The 27,206-nt window shown below is 38.1% G+C and overlaps 4 protein-coding genes across 5 annotated transcripts in view; 2 read left to right on the plus strand and 2 right to left on the minus strand.

Annotated features, from left to right (window-relative positions):
• Window positions 1–720: 720 nt before the first annotated feature.
• Window positions 721–6,395, plus strand: LOC132198928 (F-box/LRR-repeat protein 7-like). The gene is made up of 10 exons (XM_059623258.1): window positions 721–878; window positions 1,750–1,829; window positions 2,464–2,586; window positions 3,900–4,389; window positions 4,821–4,979; window positions 5,039–5,181; window positions 5,250–5,420; window positions 5,474–5,672; window positions 5,734–5,825; window positions 5,882–6,395. Exons 2-10 carry the CDS (start codon window positions 1,793–1,795, stop codon window positions 6,127–6,129), a joined length of 1,662 nt encoding a protein of 553 aa, XP_059479241.1. The 5' UTR covers window positions 721–878; window positions 1,750–1,792; the 3' UTR covers window positions 6,130–6,395.
• LOC132198927 (AP-4 complex subunit epsilon-1-like) lies at window positions 6,332–10,001 on the minus strand. Of its 2 annotated transcripts, none has more exons than XM_059623257.1 (14): window positions 9,881–10,001; window positions 9,444–9,589; window positions 9,197–9,392; window positions 8,942–9,141; window positions 8,722–8,880; window positions 8,325–8,458; window positions 8,031–8,270; window positions 7,764–7,972; window positions 7,540–7,713; window positions 7,299–7,477; window positions 7,112–7,240; window positions 6,739–7,061; window positions 6,543–6,684; window positions 6,332–6,491 (listed from the first exon to the last, which is right to left on the minus strand). In XM_059623257.1, the coding sequence occupies exons 2-14, from the start codon at window positions 9,558–9,560 to the stop codon at window positions 6,432–6,434; spliced, it is 2,262 nt and encodes a 753-aa protein (XP_059479240.1). In that variant the 5' UTR covers window positions 9,561–9,589; window positions 9,881–10,001; the 3' UTR covers window positions 6,332–6,431. The 2 variants fall into 2 exon arrangements, with proteins under 2 accessions (XP_059479240.1, XP_059479239.1); XM_059623256.1 differs by having other exon boundaries at window positions 6,543–6,687.
• An 8-nt stretch (window positions 10,002–10,009) lies between these two features.
• Window positions 10,010–11,901, plus strand: LOC132198929 (serine--tRNA ligase, mitochondrial-like). Its single transcript, XM_059623259.1, has 5 exons — window positions 10,010–10,099; window positions 10,164–10,612; window positions 10,664–10,936; window positions 10,996–11,180; window positions 11,238–11,901. The coding sequence occupies exons 2-5, from the start codon at window positions 10,274–10,276 to the stop codon at window positions 11,737–11,739; spliced, it is 1,299 nt and encodes a 432-aa protein (XP_059479242.1). The 5' UTR covers window positions 10,010–10,099; window positions 10,164–10,273; the 3' UTR covers window positions 11,740–11,901.
• A 399-nt stretch (window positions 11,902–12,300) lies between these two features.
• The window catches only part of LOC132198725 (mucin-2-like), a 30,168-nt gene continuing 15,262 nt past the window's right edge, over window positions 12,301–27,206 (minus strand). The window contains exons 2-8 of the mRNA XM_059622912.1: window positions 19,675–22,087; window positions 18,640–18,937; window positions 18,307–18,377; window positions 17,747–17,964; window positions 15,022–15,152; window positions 14,524–14,706; window positions 12,301–13,083 (exon numbers count right to left, since the gene is read on the minus strand). Of these exons, the coding sequence (XP_059478895.1) occupies window positions 12,916–13,083; window positions 14,524–14,706; window positions 15,022–15,152; window positions 17,747–17,964; window positions 18,307–18,377; window positions 18,640–18,937; window positions 19,675–22,087 (3,482 nt within the window). The 3' untranslated portion in view covers window positions 12,301–12,915. The remainder of the gene's footprint in view (window positions 13,084–14,523; window positions 14,707–15,021; window positions 15,153–17,746; window positions 17,965–18,306; window positions 18,378–18,639; window positions 18,938–19,674; window positions 22,088–27,206) is intronic.

The following is a 27,206-nucleotide window of genomic DNA, read 5'->3' on the forward strand; positions in this document are numbered from 1 at the left end:
TTTTCAATCAATTTGAACAATAATTATTATTTCTTCAGCCCATAAATCTAATTTTCTTTGCTAATTTTTTTGTTATTCTCCTTCAAAATAATGTAGCAAAATTAACTAAATATATCAATAATAACTCAAACTTATTTTTATTTTAATCTGTTTATTGAAACTTTTTTTAAGTAAATATATTTAATGTTGATTTATTTATTTACTACTTTATATTATTTATTAAAATTAAATATAGTTAAATTATTTTATTTCATTCTCCTTTCCTTTGTTGGTATTTATTTTATTTATTAAATGTTTTATTTAAGTTTTATAAACCTGTTTCCTGTATCTAAGGATGTAAAGATAATAATTGACTCAATGAGTAAATGGGTTTTTGCTGTATGTCCTTGTAATTTTATAGTATTTACATGAAAGCGAATACAAAATTAATTCAATGAAATACATAATAATACTAGCTCATTTATTTATTTATTTATTCTCCACAACTTTATTGACATAATTGGACCGAATTAATTTATGTTGAATCAGAGATCACAAGATTTAAGGTGCAGCAGTAAATTTGACGATTTCATAGCGAAGATGGGTCAACAATGTATAAAAGAAGTTCTGCGCTCTCGATAAAAATGCACCCGCGGCAACGAGATCGACGTCGCAAGTGGGCCGTCGCGAGTTGAAACCTGGCATCGTGGCAGGCACATCTGACAACAGCGAGAAGCTTACCTGTGCGAGGTGCGAGTGCTCGGGAGGATCAGTAGCTCGCCTCACCTGAAATCAAGGTTCTTTGCCCTGAGCGCTTTGCTCTTCGCGTCGATCCGTGCCCTGTCCAGGGACGCCAAACGCTCCCCCGACCCGAGCACCCCGACGACCATGTTGCCCAGGTGAGTTCGCCCTGACGCAGGTGCCCGACCTTTTTCTTGCTCGACCCTGCGGAATTCGAACCTGGCGCAGCACTCGCGAGAGCGGAGCAGCCATCTCGGCTCAAACGTGTCAAATCGGGCCTTTTGTTATTCCCTGCATTCAAATCCCCTGCGCTGCTCGACCAGTTTTCTGCTCTTTCGTTTGCCCCCGAAAGCCCTTTCGAGTGAATTCACAGGTGAACAATAGTGACCTGAACACTATGGGATTTAAAGGGTTAATGCGCACTCGCTTATTTTGTGTTTTGCTACAGCTGCGCCATGCGAAAGAAAAGATCCGCCTGCTTAAAATCAATGGCATCAAAAAATTCCATAATATTATTTTGTCTCGGGTCAAAATTTTTTTACTGATTTTAAAAATTCATGATATTCCAACCGTAAGAATTGTAGATTGCCTTTTTTATTTATTTTTCATTTGGTGAAATTAAAGAAATTAAAAACTCTTAATTTTTTTATTTAATTTCCATGCATTATACAATAGAGTACAATTGAATCCATTCCACTACATGAAATACATAATTTAAGCAAACATATTCGCATTTATTCTGGGCTTCTGCAATGAAAGCTTTATATAATATGATTTTAAAAAAAAAATTATTAATATAATATTTAAACATTTTATTTTGAAATTTTTAAATTTATTAACACTGAAAATTTTATTACTAAAATTTATTTATTAAAAAAAATTTTAAACAAAACAAAACTTAAAATTTAAATAAAATCAAGTATAAAGTTAAAAAAATAGGATAAAATTAATATATTTTTGTAATTTAACTTATTGTAATCTTTTAGATGATTTTAATTTAATAATACAATTAAATTTCCATTATTTCAGGTCGCAAAGACGGTAGTTTTTAATTGGAAAAATTCCTGGAGGCATGGGAACAGTGAATGGACGAATGCCCGACTCAGAGAGTAAGTATATTTTTTTTCCAAAATTCAAAATTTTTTTGGAGCTTTCTTTTTTTCCAAATCCAATCATTCTGATGGATTCTTTGGTGATTTTTAGTCCGTCGCGTTATTATCCCTTTTGGTAAGAAATGACATTCCTGCGCGGGGCTTCCTTTGGATTCCGCGAACCGACAAACCTGCTGCATGTCAGCCTCGATCGCTTTGAAAGAAACGCACTGCCCAATATTAACAAATACGTTTTGCACTGAACTTGTCATCTTGCCCGTCGAATTGCGCTGCAGAATCGGCGCAAAAACACGTCTGCGTCTTTTAATTACCCCTGCCTTTTTGATCGACTCCCTTTTTATTTCAAGTGCGCGACGTTTAATTCTTCTGCGGAAATTGAGAAAAATTGCAACAAATTGCACTAAATAACTTTAAATTATTAACTCTTTTTTACCGGATATTTTTTTCAGATATACAATTTTACATTTTTTTGCATTTCATCTGCATTTTTTTAATATATTATTTTTCTACTCATAAAAAAAGCCAACGTTTAAAAAGTATTATTATTTTAAAATTTTATATAATATTATTATTTTATACTTTTTAAACTGTTTCATCTTTAAAAATGATTTTGAACCTTTTGACTGTGCAGACCTTTCGCACTCCTCATCGGCGTCGCCAGCAGCGAGCACCTGCACCGAGTCCGCCAGCGTGATCGCCTCCAACCTGAGCTCCCTGTCGCCCCTGAGCACCAGGAAAAACGTCTCCTTTCATGGTGAGAGCACCCTTTAAAATATAATAATAATTTCACTCCTTCATGTTATTATAAGAAACAATTTGAATATAAATCAAAAATCCAAATTTTTCTTAACCTTTGACACACGTTAAAGAATGCTATTTAGACAATTTTTTTTTTATAATGCATTAGAAAACATTAAACGCTCTTTATCAGCCAGAGACGTGGAACAAAAGCTTGTCTTGTTTAATTTTGAAAGGTTAGTGAGCTGTCAGGTCGCTTCATAGCTAGTTAGTGCGCAACAGGTGGTGATATGTATTTCGACCATCAAGAATTTTACCTGCCAAACTCTTGCCGTCTCATGACAATCCTATCTGCCCTTTTACGACGTCAAAACAAAATGTTTACATATTTTATTTGCCAAAGAACGATGACTGATTCCACTGAAAAGTGGATAAATTCTTAGAATTTGGAAGGGAAAAAAAATGTGTTCAAGAATTATAAGAAACACAGTTTTTTTTCACTCTCTTTCTGATATCAAATAATAGGCAGAAAAAAACAGTTTGATTCAAATTTGGTTGATTTCGAAAGAAACGCTACTGTGAGAGAAAGATGATGGTGCACAAATATTTGTGAGTGACCTTGTGTCACGACACGGCGCCTCTCCCTATGCTAAACAGCACACACACCATTATCATCATCAATCGTTCTCACAGTCAATAATCGCTGCAGCCGGCGGGCATCACAACGAGAGCCATTTTTTCACAGTAATCGCGAGTTCTCCGAGAGCAGAGAAAACTTTTCGGGGCTTTGCATCTCTCACGCAGGAATTTATGAAGAATATGCTGACCTGTTCCCATTTCATTTAAAAAGCAGTTTGTCAAAATATTGAGAACAATATAAAAATTAATTATAATTTATAATTGCAGATCAGTGTTTAGTATTGAACAGTAAAATAATAAGTTTAATATATAAAAACGGTTAAATAAATATATTTGTTATTAAAATATTATTTGAAATTATTTAAGAAAGAAACATAATTTATTTTTTTATTTATATCTATTTAGATTTATTATTCATTCATATTCTCATTAATTTTTTTATAAATGAAATATTAATTCTGTTTAATGTAACCCACAATATGTTAGTCATATATTGAATTATAATAAAAATTTGACATATTATCGTTATTTCTCTGATTATAAAACAGGGATTTGTTATATTTTTAATTGACATTTTACCAATTTCCATAAATTTTAAATTGATTTTTGAACTTTTAATTATAGGATTCATAAACATTTTATATATAAAAATTTTTAGTTTATCGTTAATTTGTATTTTTTTTTGTTCAGAGCTGTCGTCCCGCTCCTCGGCCTCAATGACAGGCGGCGCGACGTGCTCGTCGTCGTCGCCCGATCTGCCGCGCCACTCGCGACCTCCGCCGCCACCCCGAGCGCCCACCTTCGTCACCCCATGTCCACTGACCCGCTCCTCGCCCTACCCTCGACTGCCGCCCAACGAATACGCCTCGATCAGCGACTTCCCCCGCCAGTTCTACCCGTACCCGTCGCACCCGCACTCGTCCTACCGGCTGGAGGCAGAGCCGCCGCCGCCCCCGACCCCCGAGTACCACGGCTACCGCACCACCTACCTGCCCCTGCGAACGGGCTCTCCTGGCGCCGACCAGGGCTACCACACGCTCGTAGCGCCCAGTCCGCAGGCCTCGTGGGGCGCCCCGTACTCCGAGTCGCCCTTCGACCTCGTCCCGGACGATGTCCTGGTGCGAATTTTCTCACACTTGACGACCAAAGAGCTCTGCAGTTGTGCCAGAGTCTGCAGAAGGTAACAATTTTTAATAATGTAGCTATAAAATTAAATAGTATTATTAATTTTTTTTCAATTATTTAAAAAACTATTTCTTGTTTTTTTTTTTATTGATTTTATATAAATAATTATTTATTTAAGAATAAAAATTAAAATCGATTTAACACGAAATTATACTGAAGTCATAAGGAAAATAATATTTTGAAATCATTAAAAAATTGACCAATAATTTCAAACGATTAATTATTAATTAATACATAAAAGATATCATGGCCAAGAAAATATATAAAATTCATAAGATTTTAAATGAAAATTCTGAAAATCACTTGTAAATACATCCATGCAATTAAAAAAAAAAATTATTTATTCAGTTCAGAGTGATTTGAGGATACAATTTTTATAAATTCTAAATACGATTTTATTCAAGTCAATTTTCTTTGACCTTGCAGATGGCACAACTTGGCGTGGGAGCCGAGACTGTGGAGGTCAGTCGCCGTGTCCGGCGGCGACAGGCCTTTGAGGGGACTGCTCAAGAGACTGGCCGGAGAAAACTCGGTTTGCGATGCCGTCGAGAGAGTTGCTCTTTCTGGGCCAGGCCTCTCCGACAAGTATGAATTTTTTTCTTCCAAAATGGTTTTTTATTTTTACTACCTTCGTCTCAATCCAGGTCGCTCCTGTTGCTGGGTAGAAAGTGTCCGAACCTGTCCCACCTCAGAATCGTCGGCGGCTCGGGAATGATCAGCATTTCCAATGCGGGGGTCGTCGAACTTGTGACCAGGTGTCCCAAGCTCCTCCACCTTGATTTGGCCGGTATGGAAAATAATTGAATGTTTTAAAAGTCGAGATAAAAAAAAAATATTTTTTTTTATACAAAACAGGCTGCAGCAGCGTGACCTGCATGAGTGTTGAGGCGCCTGCAAGACACTTGTCCATTCAGTACCTCGACCTGACCGACTGTGTGGGACTCAGCGACCAGGGTCTGCACACAGTTGTCCAGGCCTGCCCAGCACTCAACTTTCTGTACCTAAGACGATGTGTGATGATATCGGGTAATTTTTAAATAATTCAAAATTTATTTTTAAATTAATTAATTCCATTTCAGATGCTGGAATTAAGTATATTCCCAGTTACTGCACCCAGCTGAGAGAATTGAGCGTCTCCGACTGCACTCAAGTGACTGACTTCGGTGTCTACGAGGTGGCCAAGCTGGGCGCCAGTCTTCGGTACCTCTCTGTGGCCAAGTGCGACCAAGTCTCGGATGCTGGCATCAAACAAGTAGCGCGGTACTGCCACAGATTAAGGTATTAAATTAATTATTTTTGCAAGAATTTTCAAATTAAGACAAATTTTTGAATTTTTTAGGTATCTAAACAGTCGAGGGTGCGAAGCCGTTGGTGACGACAGTGTAGCCGCCCTGGCTCGTTCTTGCCCTAGGTTGAGAGCACTTGACTTAGGTATTATTTGATTGTTTTCCTGTCTTCAGGTTGCTAAAAAAAAATTTCAAATGCAGGTAAATGTGACGTCACGGATCACTCGCTGAGACTTTTAGCGCGATCTTGCCCGAATTTGAAGAAGCTGAGTGTGAAGAGCTGCGAGCTGGTTTCCGACGAGGGCATTCGGCAAATCGCCTTCTACTGCCGCGGTCTTCAGCAGTTGAACATTCAGGACTGTGCTGGTGTGTCTCTCGAAGGGTACAGAGCGGTCAAGAAGTACTGCCGGCGCTGCGTCATCGAGCACACAAACCCAGGATTTTGCTGACATTGAACTCTGTGGTGCATGCAATCTGTGATGGTCACTCGACCATCGCTTGTGATAATTCCCAAGTGCCTTTTTATCGGGCAGACGATGAGCTGCTTTAATATATTTTTACTGCGGATCTTGCCTAGTTTTAAACTACGAACAATGCAAAGATTTAACTGATGTATATGGTATTTGTAACAAACAAAAAACAGTATTTGTTCAAAAAATTATTAGTTCATATTAAATTAACATCAATTTATGACAGAAACACAACAACAACATTTATCATTCCGCAATTGATTTCCAGTAAAAAAGATCAGTCATCTCAGAAGGTCTCCCAATGGGTCCTCAGGCTCTGCGTTTTGTGCATTTTTGGAAATCTTAACAAACAAAAAATTAATATTTAATTATTTATTTTTTTAAATTTCTACCTGTTGAGAAAGTCCAAGGGCATTTGTAAGAGGGTCAGAATCAGCAAGTGTCGTCTGCTCTTCGGAAGTGTTCTTGATCCTTCCCTCTTTTGTCCACAATGTTGCTGGCGCCTGATTTGGGCTTGTGGGTTCGGCAACTTGGCTGCTTCAAATAGTTAAATTAGTTTAACTGCTTTTTTATTTCATTATTTCAAACCTCTTGCTTGAAGACGATTCCATAGAGGCTTTTGCAGAGTCATGGGAGGTTTGCATAACAATTGACGGCAGTTCAACGGGCAACAAATGAGCCAACTCAGGCGACCTGATGGGCTTTGGCTGGAGCACTAGCATGGCCACATGAGGTTGATAAACTTTTTTATTTCCTGTCTGAATAGACTCCAACAGAAAATTGTCCAAGGCACTCAGGGAAAAATCAAATTCATATTCGAGTTGAAGGCATTTCCTGATTTTCTCGAGGTTTTCCAAGGTTTTCAGTAAATCGGAGGCTTCGACTAAATGCACAGCCGATAACTCTGACACCTAAAAAAGCAATTAGTATTGCATTTAAATAGAAATTTAGCTTATTTTGCCTCTTTCAGAAAATCATCCAGGTTGTCAGGTTTCGTGAAATCTTCTTTCTCGCTTATCTTTCTAATTGAACACAAAATCTGCAGCAACAGGTCCCGAGCTGAAGGTTCACTCTTAGCATTATTAAGTAGCTGCAAAATGTCAGAAATTTTAATAAAAAAGCTCACAATTTGAATTTGAAATGGCCACCTTGTTTCCAAGAACAATGATTTTAGTAAGTGCTTCTTGGGTACCCGCTGAACACAAGTGGGGCAAGTTTCCTAGAGTCCAAATGTACAACATGAGCAAATTTGTCGGCGCACTTTTTGCTTCTCCGTGGGTGGTTAAAACGGCTAGCATTTTTGACCACGTCTCATCTTTCAAAGTTCCTATGGTAATTAAACCGGAGGTAAAAGTTCAAGATTTTATAATAAAAAATTATGTAAATCACCTTTTACAAGGATTCCTCGAGCTCTCTTGTAAATATTCTCGTTGATTTTGGTGTCCTCGGCCAATGGCATTAATTTGATCAGAGCGCTCAGTTTCCAGTCTTCAGATACAGCGCTTTCAAATCTATCCAATAAAAGCAAAGCCTGCTCCAGCAACCAGTGTTTCAAACTCTCGTCTGGGACAAAAAGTTTCTTTAATATTTTCACTTTAAATGTTTATAAAAACCTTCTGATTTAGCAGCATGGGTGAAAAGCTGCCCGCAAACCGACTGGACGTCATTTTCCGTCGCCCCAGCAGTCAACAATCCGAGGCAACGTCTCTTGATTGACAAATCCGGGTGGTCTAAACTGGACTTGACGACAGAATTCTGCTCCTCAGTCAAGGTCATCTGATACTTGACAAGGGCGTTTTCAAGCAAAAGAAGGCCCTCATTTCTAAGTTATCATTATTATTAAATTATTTCAATGTGATTTTTTTTTTTAAATTATTTACTTGACGTCGCAGTTTTCGGACTGGAGCATCAGGCCGATATAATTCATGATTCTTATCCTGCTAGCCTCATTAGTCTCCTCAAGGCTGAGCAGGACGGTCAGAGCTTGAGCGATAATGGCACTTCTAATCGGAGGTTCACTGATGGCAATGTTTTTGGTCGAGATAATTTTGATTGTTTCCAGGAGAACCTCTTTGCAAGCAAATTCTTCTTCTTCCGTCAAACAAAGCTCAGGCAAACATCTTTAAATAAAATTTAAATAATTAAAGGTCTCTAAAATGATAATAACTTCGTACTTTAAAATAGACATTTGCATCCACGGTGCCGGAATTCCTCGGTAGTTCAGCTGCGCAGGAAGTTTTCCATTTAGAATTTGCCTTTGAATTGCCACCAGCGGTTGCACGAGGCCAGCAACCAACTCAGGATATTTCTGGAGGTAAACATTTTTCATTAATTTCATCCCTCAAAATTAGGCTTATAGAAAAAATTATGTTTTAAAATGATTGTAAAAGAAATGTGGAACAAATTTTAAACGTTTTGATAAATGTTTGAATAATTTGAATGTCTTTTGGAAAAATGTTTGGATAAAAATGGAAAAAATTTAAAAGAAATTTTAAAATAATAAATATCAAACCTGGAAATATTCAGAACAAATATATAAAAAAAAATCACTGCAAAAGTAATATTTTTTACTTGAATAATGTCAGGCAAGCAGCCCAAGGCTCTGTGAACAACGTGGGGGTCGCTGTCCCCCAAGAGGGCAACCACTTTGCACACCATCTGCTCGCAATGCTCCGGGTGCCTCCGCAAAATATGATGCACAGCAATGACCGCCCGGCAACGAATGTAAGCCTGAATTTAATAAATTTATATCTTTCATTATAATAGAAATTAAAGTATTAAATTTTTTAACCGTGGAGTGGTTTAGCCTGTCAAGGACTGCAGGAAGAATTGACGGAATGACCTCTGTGGGCAACGGGGCTGAGCAAAGGGCGCACAGGGCAAGACCGACGATGGCCACGTTTTTGCTCGCCAGGTCTCTCACCAAAGTGTTCACCAAAAGCAGGTTCAGTTCGTTTGTCTCGTTCAAAAGACAACAACAAGCAACATAACCTAAATTAATAAATTTTTAATAAAAAATTAAAATTTTTGTTGCAAATGATTTTACCCATTTTCTTTTCTACAATGGAAGACTGTTGGGCCAAGTTGATGGCGTGGATGTGAGCGAATTCGACATTGAATCCCATTAGTTCAGCAAAAATTGCAAAGGCCAAGCAGTGTCCGGCCAAAAGGGGTCGCGTGCTGGGGTTGCTGAGGCGCAATTTTACCGTGGCCAGCAACTCTCTTATTATTTGATTTTCCTCCTAAATAAAGTGAAAAAATTAAATTCTGAATATGTTTTAAAATTTCAATACTTTTTTCGTTCTTGCGGAGAGACATTTTTGGTACAGCGATTTCAGCCCCGCAAACTGGTCAGTGTTGCTGCCTGTGAAGACAGAGCCCAGGGTTTTCTCCAAAATGTTGGACATCATTTTTGAGACTTCATCAAGATTTTAATCAGCTGCAAAAAAAAACGTTTATTGCTTGTAAACTGGGTCAATTTAGGATAATTATATTATTTTTTAAGCTGCAAATGTAATAAATATTTCATTCATTATTCCTCAAATGGAGGATATAAAATAAACTAAGAACTAAAATAATGAACTTTCCAAATTTACGGACACGGGTCATTGAATGAAATAAAAAAGTAAGATTAATGGACATAAAAAAATTAGGCGAAATTTTTAAAGTATTTTAGAATGAAAAATGCGCATAAAATTCAATTTATGATAATTATGAGAAGCTCCATTACCTCTTCTGATTAATTTTGGGCTTAACTCACTCCAAATAAGTTACATTCTGCTTTTTTAATCCCTCAAAATCTGCTTGTTTTGTCTCAACTCATTCCGTTTTGTTTTCCAACTCAGCTGTTTGGCAAGAGGTGGGCGTGGCACATGGCACAGCTGCGCGCTCCAAAATCAAAATACACTACTTACACTAGTGAGGAATGACTTTTGTGACCATTTTAATGGTAAAATAATTGTAAATTCTGATAAATTTTGTTGTGATAATTAAAGACTTAATTGTCGTTTTAGGTTCGATGAAAATCTTCAACATTAAAACTTGCACTGCAAGTCAACTAACCAGCAACCAACCTTCTTGCTGCGCTTCTTCCTGTGCAATTTTTAATTATTTTTAGTAAAAAATGATAATGAATTCAACAAGAATCATGTGCCGCTACAAACAACTGACCGACTGGCTCGCGACGAAGTTCCTCTTTCGGAAACCCGCAGGCCGGACGATGTCCTACGTTCGCCCCGGAACCGAATTAGACACGGCGTATTTGTGCAACCCGGACAACCTGGCAGAAATTGAAGACAATGTGAAGCGAAGAGACGCTTTGGGCGACATCCGATTTGTCCAGCAACTCTACCAAGACTTTCAGTCATCAAAAAGTGACAAGGCTTGGAGCAAGTTCATGTCAGAGGCCATCAAAATACCGAATCGGACTCTGGAACATAGACCAGAAAACAAGCAAATTAAGGTTTTTCCTCACCTAAAAATTTGAAAAATTATTCATTTTACTCATTTCCAGATTGTTGGTGAGGCTAGGATGGGCCATAAATTCAGCAAGTTCGCTGACATCGCCAATAAATACAACTGGTGTCGAACGGAGAACTTGGGAAACTTCTGTGGACCTCGTAGCTACTATTTCTTCGGAGAACTCGTCGAACTCGAGCAAGCCTTGATTGAGCTGGCCGTGCAAAAACTTTTGAGTCATAATTTTCACTTGGTCAGTGTCCCAGACATTTTGCCAGCAGAAGCTATCGAGAGCTGTGGAATGCCAACGACTGGACAAAGAAACCAAGTAATTATCGAAAAAAAAAACCTTGATTGGAAGGAAAAAAATTTGTTCCATGATTCCAGGTCTTTCGCTTAAATGAGCAGCATGGACCTAACCTCTGCCTATCCGGAACTGCAGAAATGGGATTGGGTGCTCGATTTATGGACAAGAAAATTCCTCAAGAAAAACTTCCGTACAAAGTGGCTGCGATCAGTCGGTGTTTCCGAGCGGAAACTTCTAACTTAGTTGAGGAACGAGGACTGTACAGGTGAATGATTTCAAAATCATTAATTTTGCAATTTTTTTACCCTTTTAATATATTCAGGGTGCACCAATTTACCAAGGTGGAGATGTTCGCCCTGACCGAAGGCAATCTCCAAAGTTCACAGGCCGTGCAGAACGAATTCATCGAATTGCAGACTGATTTTTTCGAATCGCTGAATTTGCACTTCAGAGTGCTGGACATGGCGTCCAACGAACTCGGCAACCCTGCCCTGAGGAAGGTCGATCTGGAGGCGTGGATGCTGGGAAGGCAAATGTGGGGCGAGTTGTGTTCGTGCTCCGACTGCACCGACTTCCAGAGCCGCCGACTGAACATTCGAGTTGCTGAAACTGGACAGTTTGTGCACACAGTGAATGGGACGGCCCTGGCTGTTCCCAGAACCTTGATGGCTCTGGTTGAGAACAACCAAAATCGGAAAATACATGTTGTTGTGCCTGATGCCCTCAGGGAAATAATGCAGAGAGATTTACTTGGCCAAGGCTGTGTGAAAATGCCGATAATCAAAGTTAGTAAAAAATTGGATGGCAAGATAGATGGCATATAAAATTTCAATGCAACTTTTCTTGTAATGAAAATAAAACTGTCATTTTCATTTAAAATTTTAAAATAGAAAAGGTCATTGTTTTTTTATTGTATATGATTGCTCTGGCAAACTTAAAAGTTATATTTAACAATATTTTTTAATTAATATTATTTTCAAATTTAACCATACACAATTTTACTTGTTAGATTGTTAGTTTAATTTGATTTACTTGCTTAAGTTTAAAATATTTAAAATAAAAATAAATTTATACAATAATAATATTAACCTATTTCTGAATTTTTTTTATTTAAAGATTAAAATTTTTGTTTCAAAATGTGATATTCTTTTCAAATTTGCTGATTTTTTTTTTTTTTTTTACTTTTCTTGCTCATGAAATAGTGTCGCCATAAAACTGGTAAAGCCATTTTGCTTTTTGAACAAAAACAATTTTTGCAACGAGGTAGAGTCAGATCATGGAAATGAAAAGATCAGGCTTTTTCCTTGTTTCTTCTCTCATCACTTCCAAAAACATCTCCTAGAGTGTCAATTTCTTTAAAAAAAAAAATAATAATAGCAAGGTAATACATTTCTTAGAGTTTTTATTAATACATGCAGGGTACATGTAAAAAGTCACCTTAGATGCGCAGTTACAAAATTAAAATCAAATATGAATCAATCATCTCCCAATCACTAATATATCACCTTGATCTTTCATCTAAATGTATATGTACAGTAAAAAAGTCCTGATGCACATTAGTCACATTCACCGAGCGTTACTTATAAATTCTCTAATTGATATTCATCAACATATATACGCGCTTACAGTATAAAATGGGTATACAAAAAAAAATCATGTCATGGAAGATGGCAACGTAAATAGAATTTAAGCGTAAATTATATAATATATTCACATTCCACGAAGTATTGCAATGCAGACGGCATCATATATTGGCCACAAATTAATTAATTTCATAAACATTAAAATATAGACTCTCATCTGACATATTATGATATATTAAAAACTAGTTATGAAATAAAGGCTGAGCGGCTTCGTCGTAACCGTATAAAAAGACGTAACACACACGACATTTTTTTATAAACTGCCCATTAAAATGCAATCACTCGACGTCTTCTCTAGAGTTTCTTATAAATTAAAATGCAGTGTCAATAAATAGAGGGTGCAGTTCAATTGGCCGATCAGAAGTTGGTGTCGTAGTCTGGCATCCTGGACCTGCGGCCGCCGCTCGAGTGGCTGCCGGGCCCTCTGCTGTAGTAGCCGCCGTTGGCCGAGCCGCCGTAGTAATAATTATTCCAGTCAGACCTCCAGCTGTCGAAACCCATACCAGGGTTTGCCGACTTTCCTCTCTGAAAAAAGACAAAAAAAAAACTTCATTAGTTATATATCACTGAGAGGCAGATGGGGTCTTTTTGATCTCGGAAGTTTTAGCAAAATTCTTGCTAAAACTGGTGCCTTTTTTCCTACAATCAAATAAATTTTTTTCAACAATTTAATGTAAAATGTAAAACATGTGATTGTGACAATTTGGAAAAATAAACAACAATAATTAAGAATAAAATTTTAGGAAAATTGTTTCAAATTTAATGAGTTTGGAAATTATTAATATTCACAATAGTTCTGGTAATAAATGTTAATTAACTAGCATGAGAGTAATAAAGCCGAGATTCAATTTCGCAGCTCACGGCCATCAGGTAATTCCCGCGCTTCAAAGTCGGTCGCGTAACTTGTAAAGGTTTGTGGCCGACGGCCAAAGGGTATCAACGATGGACATGATTCGGCCTCGGAAGCAGATCATACAATAAATTTGGCTGTTGAGATGGCCTCACAAAATTGTTGCCAAATCAAATTTCGAAGGCGTTTGACAAAAATAAAGGTCGTCGATGGACTTGGCCATGTAAATTTCTTAGTATTCCTTTCAAAGCATCATTTTCAATATTTGCTTTTTCCATCCGAAGAAATAATTTTCTAGAAAACAGATAGAATTTCTTCTCGCGTCACTAAACACGTAAGGCGTGTAATGGAGAGCACGTGCATATTTACGCGCGCACTTTATATACTTTTGATCTGCCTTTCACACAGGAGCGTGCTGAAGAGTTATGGGCGGAATAGAGCAAATGACGCGAAAAGAAAGTGCTCGTGGCGTCGACGACAAAAGGAGCGGTTCTCGCAGGTGCTGATCTTCTTTTGCCACTTTTACTTTCCTTTGTTGCTTTGGTAAATGCGTGTGAAAAACAGGCAGAGGAATATACATTTTGACGGCTTGATCTCTCACAATCACAAAAGAGGCTTAAGTTCACGAGAGGCGTCGCACTTTAGAGATTTTAGAGTTCACTCTCGTTTGACCCGCGTCTCGTGAATATTTAGATCGTAATTTGCATTCTCACAAAATGTCTTGGCGCTCTCTCGCACTTTTTTAATTGTAGGAATTAAAACAATATTCAAAGAGCGGGATCGAATCATCAAAAGTATAATAGCGCAAGTTTGATATGCACGGAAGAATACAAATCTAGTTTTTTTTTTTTTTTTGCTACAAAATGATGCATTGCATTATGTAATAAATCTGATTTAAAAAAATAAAATCTTTTTTCCTTATTTCAAAGACTCCAATTTAATAAGTTTTCCATTTATATTAAAAATTTATAAATATTTGTTAAATAATTAAACAATAAAATTCCAAAATCTAAAAATAATTTTTAAAATAATAGTATAATTTATAATATATTTTATATTTATAAATAATTAAAACTAAAATTCAAATATAAAAAACATGATCAATATTATCATACCTTTGAAGCATATCGAGGTTCAGGTTCTCTAGGTCTGTTGTCCCATCCGTCGAGCCCGTAGTGGTCATCGACGGCTGCCATGTTATCATAGCCGCCCATGTGGTCCTTGCTCAGCTCACTGAGCATAGCGTCGGACAGAATGACCGGCTGCTTTGACTGCTGCGCCTGTTGTCTGTTGATGAGCTGCAAAAAGAAAAATACATTTTTTTTTTTTGTAAATAAAAACGCAGAAATAATTTCAAATTTCATAATTGACCAATTAACTTTTAATGAATTGATTGAGAAGATTTAAAAAAAACTGTTTTTGAATTTTAAATATTTTAGATTTAGCCCCTGCGCAGAGCAAAGGTTATGCAGCACGTAAAGCGCTTGTGCACTGCAAGTTGCGTAATAATAATAATACCTTTTGAAAATTAATATTCAAAGCAGATTTGAAATTATTTTTACTAGCTTAATTTTTATTTTAATTAAGGTCAAATAGGAGAGGCCAATAATTACCACCGAAACGCCGAATATGATGACAAAGAGCAGCGATGCAAGACCGATGACAATCACTGCAATGGCCCACTGTGGCAAGCCCTCTTCCTCCTTTGTGGGCAGAGGGGTCGAATCTTCGCTCGGAGGCACCACTGCAAAAACACAAGCCATTAGCATCTATAAAAAAGGAGAAAAAACTTTTGATGGCTTCATTTTGCAACTTTCATCCTCGAAGCACGGGCGCGCGCGTTCACTTTTTCGACTTGTTGTTCGCTTTTATAAGTTCGTTCCCGGCCTAACCTTGCTCGTGTCTTCGGAACCATTACATTTTGTGATTACTCGCGGCGAACACGACACTCCGAGGGAAAGGCGACGCATTTTAAAGGACGAATTGGAGTGCGATCGTGAACATGAAATTCCAGAGCGTACATTTAGAACATGCATACAATTGTAAAGAATAAAATATTGCAGATGTGCACGCCAAGTATGCAAGGCCGACGAAAAAGGCATTTCATGCTGAGCGGCATTATTTTTTGACAATGTAGAAAATTTAAATTAACAAGGTAATTATGTCAAGCGTCACACTCAATTATTCTAAAATTTCAGTGCCATTCAGAAAGTCCTATCAGACCGTTGGCTTTAATTACTTCTTAATATGTATAAAATAAAAATAAAACAGAGAAAGAAAGTAAAGATTTATTATTTTAATATTGCTAACTGATTTAGTAATTAATAAAATGGAATAATGGCCAAATCCTTTATAAATTAATTTCCAAATTCTTGTCTCTGATGGATTTTTAAATAAATAATTATTGTTGTTCATTTGTGCAAATTTTAAGATCACATTTTTTTCATACGATTGAGGAATTTTTGGACAAAACGGCACCACCACTAGCAAGAATATTTCTGAAACTTGAACAATAAACATGATTTTGTTTTAAAAATTTTTCTTCGAAATATATTATATAAGAAAAGAAATTTTTAATTATTTACAAATTCGCTGAGAGTGAAACTAAGTAAGTAAAATTCAGGTCATTTGCATTTTCAAAGGATGTGCGAAAAAAACTGGCTTTCAATGGAAAGAGAAGTCTCGAGCAGTGTGTTATTCTCGTCCCGAGATCTCGCTTCGGAGCATAGGCAGGGAGTCGCACGGACGGAATGTCAACCGAGTTTCTTGCCTGCTCACCTTGATGGTCGCTCTGCTCCTCGCCATGTTTGAATTTAAACGTGTATAATATATCAAGAGTTGGCTAAAAAAAAAATCGAGCATCCAGAGCAGTTCGCATGGAGGCTGCTTTGCCAAGTAACTTTCACTCTTCAGCGTTTTGCTGCTGGCCACAGCCTTTGCGAACTCGTGTGTGTGTTTAATTGAGTAACGCGCCGCCGTCTCAAGACGAGTGGGGCATAATTATACAAAAAAAAAGCGCGAGACAGGTATATATTTTACGAGTCTAATGGCAGATGAGCTAAAAGAAGTGGACGCGCCGTGCAATAAACAGACCATCGATCGGGCCTGTAAATAAAGATCTAATAATTTAGCACGAGAACGCAATTAACTTTTCAAGGCAAAACCTCTCTTACATCGCTGAGTACATCCAAACGTAATTGCATATAAAATGATTTATTAATTCCAGAGTACAAGAGCACTTGATTTAAAATAATCCCGTGGAAATTAAATTCATAAAAAAAACCAAGTCAACTGAGGCTCACTGAGGAGGATGGGGTTTTTTTATCTCGGAAGTTTTGACAAAATTCTTGCTAGTGGTGGTGCCGTTTTGGCCAACAATTCCTTTTCTTTTCAAATAGTTGTTTACAACATTTAAATGTAAACAATTTGGAAACATAAAATAAGCAACAGTAATTAATATATAAAAATATAAATAATCTATGGACTTAAGAAATGCGTTTCTTAAAATTTCTCAACATTTAACTATCCATCATTTTTATGAATCCTTGCAATTTCTAGCGACATGTGTGCAGATAATTAACTTTGATTAATTTACATTCCGCCGTCTGATTGGTACTACAAGAGCTGCTGCAACACATGTCGTTGAACTGAAAACTAGGAAGTGAACAGAAATTCACCCAGAACACGAGCGTGTTGGCGTTTCACTCTCGTCGTGTACATTTATCTTTTTATTGGCACCCGCCTATAATGCAATACCGGTTCGCTTAGAGTGCAAAAGTGTGCATGTCTTATTTTTTACACGCAGAATAACTGGCCGGCAAAAAGTGGTAGGAGTGAAAAAAACGCCCTGCCCGGCGGGCGCAACTGTAGCAAGGTCGTCTGCAAAAGCCAAAATATATATTGCGGGCGTTCAAGTCTCCGAGAGAGGGACCCGCCCTAGCCGACGCCGAGATTCGCCGCCGACCTTGGAGGTCTTTTGGTTCTGCTCGATTTGATTATTAGTTATTCCGGGACGCGTCGGTTCCTTCGGCTTCGACGAGCTGCAGCTGCTGCAATTTTTCTACGGCGTTTGTAATAAATAAAAAAATAAAAATGATGAAGGTCGTTCACGTTCAATAGCGTTGGGTGTGCCCTCGTCGTTGTTTTTCTGCCGCCAGTCTGACCGCACGCTATATAAAAAGGTGGCTTTGTCTCGATTGTTTTTATTAAATAATTGGATACAGGTTCAAAATTTATCTTAACGGTGCATTTGAGAATAAACAAAAATTATTCACGCTCTTCGCTGCATCTATTTTCTATCTGTGGCTAAAAAAAGGGGGAAATTTGATAGGAACTTACCAATAAAGTCTGTGAAGTCGGGATCGATTTCAAATCTGCCGAGTTGCAAAGCTCGGGTGGTTTTCACGTCGGCCGCTTCCTCTTCCTCGGGAGGGCTGCTCTGCTTTTGGTATGGCTCGTTCAAGCTCTCGTGGAACATTTTCTTCAGCTGCAGAGTGTTCAGTTCTTTCGCCTGTGCCTCCAGCTGCACAATATAATCCACCAATACACTGCCCTTGCTATAAAAACAAGAAAAATTCGCATTATATAAATATTACAAAAAAGAAACAAAATGAAAAATTGGAACCGGGCAAAACCTCGTTGCAAAGAAAAAAGGACAACTGGGGACCTGCGATCTGCTGGTACTTTAAAAACCTAGGTTTTTTCGTGTCCAAACAAAAACTTAGTGGGATGAATTAATAAAAAATTAAAAAAAAATAAACGGAGAGAATTTAAGTTTAATAAATTTTCAATTTTTCATCAAATCCGCCTCGAGTGTTACCATTCAATTTAAGAAACAAAATACTTAGTATTTAAAAAAAAAATTATTTTTTAACTCTATTTAAAAAAAAAGAACTTACTTGAAACCGTCGATCCACACATTCCTGAACAGCTTATTCAGCGCGTCGGACTTTTCATAGACCGCCTTGAGCTGCAAGAAGAAAAGGCGCATTTTAATGGTATAACACATCTTTCTTGTTTTAATACAATCAGAGCAAATCCAGTGGCCACTTTGCAAGCGCAATTTACGGCCACTTCATTTATGTTTACTGCTGAAATTTATTGTTGCGCAGCTGTACCGCGAGACCAGAGATGGAAGAAAAGTGTAATAAAGCGCCCACGATTGTTCTCCGGTTGCGTGCGTGCTTTATGTAATGCAGCAAGCGGCGGAGGCAGAAGAAGAAGTGACTCACCTCGGTGGTGATGTTGGCCGCCAGCGCCTTGTACTCGGCCGTGTTGCGGTCCATCAGTTCAGGCACCCAGTGCGCGCCGTCCGTTAACCTGATGGTGCCGACCAATTGGCACTCGCGCGTACAAACGCCAGGGGTGGTTGGCCGCGGGGTCGTCGTCGTGCTGGTGGTGGTCGTGGTCGCCTCGGTGGTGGTCGTCGTGGAGGTGGTTGTCGTCGAGCGAGCGGCCAGTTCCAGGATTTTTTCAGCGCTCAAAGGCGTCGTAGGTGGAGTCGGCCACCCTGTGAATTCCGTGGTCGCTCTGCAAACATGGAGATGTTGAGGAGAATGAGGGGGCGTTTAATTAAATGCAATTAGAATAAATAAAATTATTGTGAACGGCCAACGGCGCACTGCGGAGAAAAACTTTATTTCACCGCAGGATGCAAAGGTAGTGAAAAATAATAAGAATTGAAATTCTAAATAACGAAGAGGTTTATAATTTTTATTTCAAGATTATTTGATTGAACTGCAAAAAAAACGTAGCTCACCAAATTTTCCATTAAAACAACCAAAAGGATCTTTGTTTTTTGTTTTTTTTTTTTGTTTTTTTTTTGACAATTTAAATAACTAAATATAGAAATATAATAAAAGGTTCGAATAAAAAAAAATGGTAAAAAATTTATTGCTATTCATTTACTTTTTAATATTAGAGATTAAATCGGTTGTATTAACAACAAAATCAAATCACCAGAATTTTACTAAAAAGTAACAGAAAGAATTAATATTTTTTAAAGAAATTGAAAATCCAGATGAACAGGAGATGATAAAAAGCCTGAGTTCTTCCTTTTCATTGAATTTATTTTTTTAAATGTAAAATTTACATATTATTAAATATAAATGAAAATTTAAATAATATTAAATATGTAAGTAAAGATTTAAATTAATATTAAATATTTTGATAAAGATTAAAAAAATATAAATAACTTTTTTAATTTACCTAAAAATCTACCTACAAATTTTTCAATTTTTATTGTTTAAAACATCATTTTTTTTTACCTGGTAGGCCATCCCTTGTGAATCTTGGGTGAGGACAGACCGGACTCCCCATTATGATGGTCATCGCCGCCTGCTTCTTCACCGTCAGGCTTGGGACTAGTAAATCTGAAGCTGCCGAACGGTTTTCTTGTTCCCGAGCCCGGTTTCGGCAGGTGCGGCAAGTGCGATTTTGTCGTCGGACTGGCCGTGGACGTTTCGGGTTTAAAACCCGGGGGCAGCAGAGAGGCCACGTCGGCCGGCTTGGCCTTGCTGAGAATATCAGCGAGCAGAACTGGCGATTCGCTCGAGGCCTCCACTGGTTTGAATCCGGGGGGCAAAAGGAAAGCTGGCACGTCCTCGCTGATCTTGGCCGCGCTGCCCTTGTTGAAACCAGGGGGCAGCAGGGCGGACAAGAGGTCGTCGCTCTTCTGCTTGGTGACCAGGTCGTTGTCCTTGGTTGTGCCGTTCAGGCTTTTGCCGCCAAAGGGCCTCAGAGATGTGGCGGTGGCGTTCTGCTTGCTCTTGGGCTTGAAGCCGGTCGAGCGGCGCGTGGTCGACTCGACCTCCTCGCTAGGGGGTGCGCTGTTGGGGTCAATTTTGAAGCCAGGGGGCAGGAGAGCCGGATCGATGGAGTCAAATTTAATTATGGCAGGTTTTTCAGTGGTAGTTGTTGTGGTTGAACTAGGAGGCGCTTCTGAGGAAGAGGGTCCTTCGGTCGTCGTAATCGGGCGATTGCGGAAGCTGCTTTGACCTTGGCGGGGTTTGAACCCTGGTGGCAGCAGACTAGGGCCAAGGTCGTCAAACTGGATGCTTTCCAGAATGCTCTGGGGGATGCGCGCCTTGCTCTTTTGTGGTCTCGGGGCCGGCGAGAATTTCCTTTCGAACAAGGGTTGCTCGGACGCTTCGGTGGTGGTTGTTGTGGTTGAAGAGGACGTCGGCTCTTCACTGATGGGGCGCGTCATCTCGGTGGTTGAGGTGGTGGTGGAGGAGACCGTCGTGGACTCGAGTTTGCTCGTCTGCAGGGAGGGCAGGACTTTCTCGTCCTGCTTGATTCCCGTGTGGAAGGGGATGAAACGGGCGCCGGACACGCTCCGGCTCGTCTGCACCGACGCGACGACCACCCAGCTCTCGGTCGAATTGGTCACGCTGACCTCCGGTTCTCCGGTGGGAGGAGCTTCCAAGTTGTTGGCCTTGCTCTGCACCTCGACCACTTCCGGAATAGGGGTGGTCACTTTTGGCTCGGTGGAGACGGCGGTGTGCACGGACACGGACACGCCAGTGCCAGAAGCTTCGGTCACCGATTCCTGCTCTTCTTCCTTTGCAGGGGGAGGGGAGGAGTCGATCAGCACGCTGTCCACGAAACTCTTGAAATTCTCTTCAGCCTCTGCAGGCAGGCGAGGTTTCATCGTGATTACCTCGTAGGTATCATTTTTCTGAGGCCCACTCACATCTGCAGACTCGTAATCGTACTGGGCATATTCGGGCGAGGTAGCAGGACCGTGATTTTCCTCAAACGCTGAAGGCCCTGACGGCCCAGAGGGACCTGAAGGGCCCGAAGGCGCTGAAAAATCAGTCTCGGGGACACCAGAGACCTCATATTCAATCGACGGGACGATTTCAGAGGTGGTTGAGTGCACAGGGATGGTGGGTTGGAAGCGCCTTGTAAAGTCAAAGGGTGGTCGAGTGCTCGAGGGTTGTTCAACCTCAAAGGGTGGCTCGTCGACGGCAGAGGGTCGCGTCTTGTAACGCTGAGGAATACCACCGCGGTATTTACCCCTGCTTGAATCTCCCGAATTTCGCACCCTGGACGGAATAGGGGTGGAGGTGCCATCGACGGGGGCGCCCTTCGGCACAGTCAGGACGTTGTTTTTCGATCCGGGCTGAGACCTGGTGCCGGGTTTGAAGCGGCGCAAGCCGGACGGCTGCTTCGAGGTAGTGCTCGGACGCTCCGTCGTTTGGTATCGGCTTCGGGTGGGGTGAAAATCGTGCGCCTCGTAGATGTTCTCCTCGACGGGTTGCGGGATTTCGGGCGCGCGGGGAAAGCTGTTGAACGAGGTGTCCGTCTGGGAACTGAGTTTGCGTCCCGTCGGCGTCTCGAAGCGCGCCCTGTTTTGCGTGAAGCTCACCTCGGACACGGCGGACGGCGCGGACGGCGGCGGTCGGCGCTGCTGCTGTTGCGTCGGCTGGAAAAAATTACCGCGCTGCTGCGACGCCAGCCGGTCTTGCGGTTGGTAGGTGTTGAAGTGGCTGGACGGCTGGAAGACATTGGGTGGCAGAACTTCCTGTCCGAAGAAGTCGCGTGTGTGCGAGGTGCTCGACTGCCGCGATTGGAACGGGATGAAAGCCGAGGGTGCTGCGTTCGGAGCGAAGTTGGACGAAGGGAACGTCTGCTGGTATTGAAACGCAGCCGGACTTCCAAAGAAAATCGGTTGGCCTGAAACAAAGAAAAAAAAATTTAATAAATAATATAATCGCTATAAAAAATTTTTGTTAATTCTAATTCTTTTGGTCTGTCATGGTTTAAATTTTTTAAGCGGTCAGTCACTCCGCAGTGACAAAAGCTCCACTTCCGTTAATTGTCCGATTCACGGCTTAAATCCTGGGCCAACATTACTATTTAAATTTTGAATAGAGGTAACAGTAACCGAGGTTGCTTTTGAGATTAAGCGACGTTTTATTTCACGCTCTTTGTGCACGTAAAATGTCACACTCATGCAGCAAGCGCGAGATGGTTTTTCTTCTTCGCCTCGGCGAGCGTGACATCCTGGTTACGTGAGTAAAAATTAACGTCATCTCTAGCTTGGCTAAAACGACCATTAGTTACCATAATTTACGTGCATTCAATGGAGGGAATCAACTTTAGATCTCTTCTCAATGGCATACATTATGTAATACCTGCTGATGAATAAATCAACTCTTCTACCTACAATAGCTGCTTTGTCCAGTTTTTTTTCAACTTCAACTCCTTTGTTAAAAAAGTGCGAGTGACGTTGAAAATAAACTACTTAAACGCTCTTTTTGGTTTGTATTAACGCTTCTGTTTGCTTTATTTTATAACTTTGGAGAAAATTCCAGGTCAAAACGCTTTTGAATTGCGTAAGACAATGTTGGTCCGCTTGAGTAAAGCTAATGAGAGAGATGAGCTCACCAACGCCATAGAATGAAGATTTTAGAGGTATTATAATTTGTACACCGCTATATGTAAAGGCGATCACGCCGTGGCCTACTTGGGACTGTTGTGAACACACGAATCATTCAAGTCTCTGCGAGATTGCAGATCGAGCGCAGCTCTCGATACATATAGAGCTGCCGAGTTTCCCTTTCACTCTCGATCATTTCTCGTTGCGATTGAATTCCTTCTCATTGTTGAGCGACGTGTGAATTCAGTCATATTAGCAGACAAGATAAGTTCTTGATTTCGTTCTATAATTGAAATGTAAATATCTCTTAATTAAATAAAAAAAAGTCCTAAGTAATTATGAGAAAATGTTGGATAAATATTTTTGTGTTTATCATACTTTTTAGCACTTTTTAATTAAGCCTCAAATTTAAATAAATGAATATCCAATTCATAAAGTTGTTTTAAAAAAATAGGAAATTTAATAGGTTGATAGTATATCAAATTTGTATTAAATTTACATTTTTTGCGAAAGAGAAAGCACAATAGATTTGCAAAGACCTTCTCATTGGAAGTGACTCATTTCGGGTCTTTCCCTATATTTGCGAGGAATAAATTGTTATTTACAATTACGTCACCCAAACCGAACGTGAATCGCACAATAATTGCCGCGTCTTGAGGCCATCATATTAATTTCAACGTTTTTCGCCACAGCCGCGACTCACTATGCAACGCGCTATGCAATAAACTTGACCATCCTACGGCAGAATATTGACAAACAACTTTCTTCACAACAGCTAAATCTAAAAGGCCATTTATTTGTAAATGTCTCCAGCGTAAAATTATTTTCCAATGATGAGCACAAATTCGTTTGATATGCGCCGCATTTACGGAATGCAAATCACCACTAATTTTCTCCTCATTAAAAAATTCGACCTTTTTGCGAATGTTGATTACTCCAATAAACTTGCTAACAGGGTCAAAGGCCGTCGATAGTGAATTAATATAAAGATTTTATTGCCAGTAAAAAAGGCAACCTTGTGTAGAAAGTGCATTATTTGCTTAATTTAAAACAAAGTTTTACGGAAATCGATTTTTCTTAAACTTTTACCATTTAATTTGGTAGCGGAATATGATTATTATTTCACGATTGTTAGTTAGGCAAGCGCGGCTCATTTATATTCAATCCCCAGGAACAATCAGCCGCTCGTTTCATAAGTTTTACTTAATAACACACACGCTCCTCTATCGCGGCTTTTTAAGGTTTGTATATTCTCTGGAAAGGTCACATCAGAAGCGCTGCATGATGTTTTTTCAACGTTTCGGAAGGGGAGAGAGACACGAGCGTGCCGTAAAAAAGTAACTGCACACACAATTCATATGCAATTACCGGCGTGTGTTTTCGGTTATCTGGCAGTAGGTCATTGGAAAGACATTTCGCTGCGAGCGAGAAAGGTTCGGCCGCTATAAAAATCGTATAATCTGTCTACAAACCATATTAAACATAATTAGACGCTGGTCTCACGCTTTTAATAGGTTATGCATTTGATTACAATTCAACGTGTTCCAAGTTGAGATAGTTCAAGAGTGGAATAAACTTATTTTCTTCAGGCGCTTAAGCTTTAAAATGCTGTTGGAAAAAATCCATAGTGAATTAATGGATTTCTTATTGATTGATAAAAGTCAAATTAAGAACAATAGGAGCTATTTTTCCTAATTAGTGACAAAGAATTGGAAATTTAAGCTTTTGTTGTAATTTATTCAAAATATATATATTTTTTAATTAATACGGATTTATACAACGTGTGTTATTTAAAGACTTGATTTGGCTGTATCAATAAAAGGAGTAAATGAGCAGTAATAAATTTAGAGATTCTAATAATTTTTAAATAATCTTCTGTAAATACCTTTAAAATTTCCATTTTTATAACGAGGAGCTTCTGAAATCTGCACTGTAAATAAAACTTCTCAATCTTTTTCTATAAGATCAATGTAAATTTTTATAAGTAAATTGACCTAATGATTTTATTTTTTTATTTTAATTCGGTTGATATGAACGTGATTTGCTGAAATTTTTATCAATTTTGATCTGACCCATTTTGAGAAAAAAAAAATAATTATAGAAAATTCCCATAAGAACAATGTTAAATTTAAAAAATTCAGTTCAATAAATTCAATTTTTCTTATAATTTTTTCCTGAGAAATGACATCGACAAACCAATACATATGCTAATGTAGAGACAAAAAAATTACCATCAACAAACAAATCAGGCCAATTTTTTGCTAAATACTCTCCCTAAGCATTTTTTAACTACAAACTTATTGCATAATCTTTTTGAATTCACTGATGTCTGAAGAATTGAGGATTGAAAAATAATCTTCAAGGCTTCTTTAAAGAAACATTGTTGACTGAATAGTATTTAAATAAACAGATAATTATAAGAAATTGTCCTTAATTTGATCTGATTGCAAGTTGCCCGTGAGACGCCATTCTTCAGGTTGCGTACACGCAGAGAACTCAGTGCCTATTTGACCCAGCCGTTCTGGGTCTAACTGCCGCACTTTGCCTAACAGGCAAACTGGGGCAATCAGACCCACCTCGGGCTCGGCCGCTCGTTCTGGTCACGTGACCTGCCGCATTTTGCCTCCGAAGGGCAAAGTGGGGCAATCAGACCCACCTCGGGCTCGGCCGCTTCGTTGTGGTCACGTGACCTGCCGCATTTTGCCTGACGGGCAAAGTGGGGCAATCAGACCCATCTTGGGCTCCGCTGCTTTGCTATTGTCACGTGAGCGTCTCTGCCCTGCGGAAAACGATGTAATATTTAAATTGGATAAAATTATTATTTATAATAATTTATAAATATAATATAATATATTTATTATTATTTATTTATATAACAATTTATAAGTTAATCTTTTGGCAAATAATTGAACCATGTCGTAAAAGTTGAATATATTTCTCACTTCAGTATCATTAGATCAGGGCCAAGCTAAAGTCTCTCGGATAAAAAAATTTTTATTTTTAATTTGCCGGTATAATTCAGTCACAAGATTATTCTAGCTTTTTATTATTTTTCTCTGATTTCTATTTTTAGTGTATCTTAATATAAAAAATAAAGTCAAAAATAAATTTTGACAATCAGAATTTTGCAACATGAATTAGTTTAGCCGTGATACTTCATAAATAAAATAATTTAATGATCCTAAATTTAGCTCAATTTAAAGTTTCCTACAATTTGATCTTGAAAGAAAAAATACTTTTAATAATATACTGCACATAAATTTAATTAATTGAAATGATAAATTAAAAAAATTAAAATAAAATCAAACAAATTAATCGTAGAGTAATTGCTTAATATTCTTTTTCTGATAAAATAATATAATTTTTCGTGGTTCTTGATATATGAATTGGCTTTGTAGATTTTTATACTTTAAGTTAGAACGACCATGATGGACTATTTTTTATCATTAGAATAGAAAAATTTTCAAATAAACGTTTTTGAAAATTGTTGCTAATTAGAATTTTAATAATTTAAATTACATTAATGTGCAGTTTATTATTAAAAGTATTTTCTTTTTAATATGAAGTTGGCGGAAATTTTAAAATGAGGCAAATTTAGGATCACGAAATTATCTTCATGAAGTATCACGGCAAAACTAAATCGCAGCAAAAATCTGATTGTGAAAATATATATTTGTGAAGACTTTAAATTTTTATAAATGATTCACTAACTAAAAATTCAGAGATAAATAATGAAAAGCTTGGATAATCTTTTGACTGAAGACTGAAGATACCAGCAAACTAATAATAAATATTTTTTATCCTAGAAGGCCCCGATCTCATGATACTGCAGTGGGAAATTTATTCTTCTTTTACGAAACGGTTATGTAATAAATAAATTTATAATAATTATAAATTTTAATTGGAAAACATTTAATCTATAATTTTGTAATCTACTCTTTATTATTAAAGATTAAATTCAATTATTCGCCAAAAGTTTAATTTATAAATTAATAAATAATAAATTTTTTCGAAAATTATTAATTATAATTATAATAAATTTATTTATTACATAACCATTTTCGTAAAAGAACAATAATTTTCCCACTTTGGTATCATGTGATCAAAAATGTTAGTTTTTAGTTTGCTGGCATCTTCAGTCTTCAGCCACAAGATTATCCAAAAGCCTCTCATTATTTATCTCTGAATTTTTTGTTTGTGTATCTTTTATAAAAAATTAAAAGTCTTCACAAAAATATATTTTCACAGTCAGATTTTTGCTGATTTAATTTTGCTGTGGTACTTAATAAATGAAAATAATTTCATGATCCTAAATTTGGCTCATTTTCAAATTTCCTGCAACTTCATATTAAAAAGAAAATACTTTTAATAATAAACTGCACATTAATGTAATTTAAATTATTAAAATTCCAA

This window comes from Neocloeon triangulifer, unplaced genomic scaffold (genome assembly GCF_031216515.1).
Source record: "Neocloeon triangulifer isolate White Clay Creek 2 clone unplaced genomic scaffold, ASM3121651v1 ptg000013l, whole genome shotgun sequence".
Classification (NCBI taxonomy): domain Eukaryota; kingdom Metazoa; phylum Arthropoda; class Insecta; order Ephemeroptera; family Baetidae; genus Neocloeon; species Neocloeon triangulifer.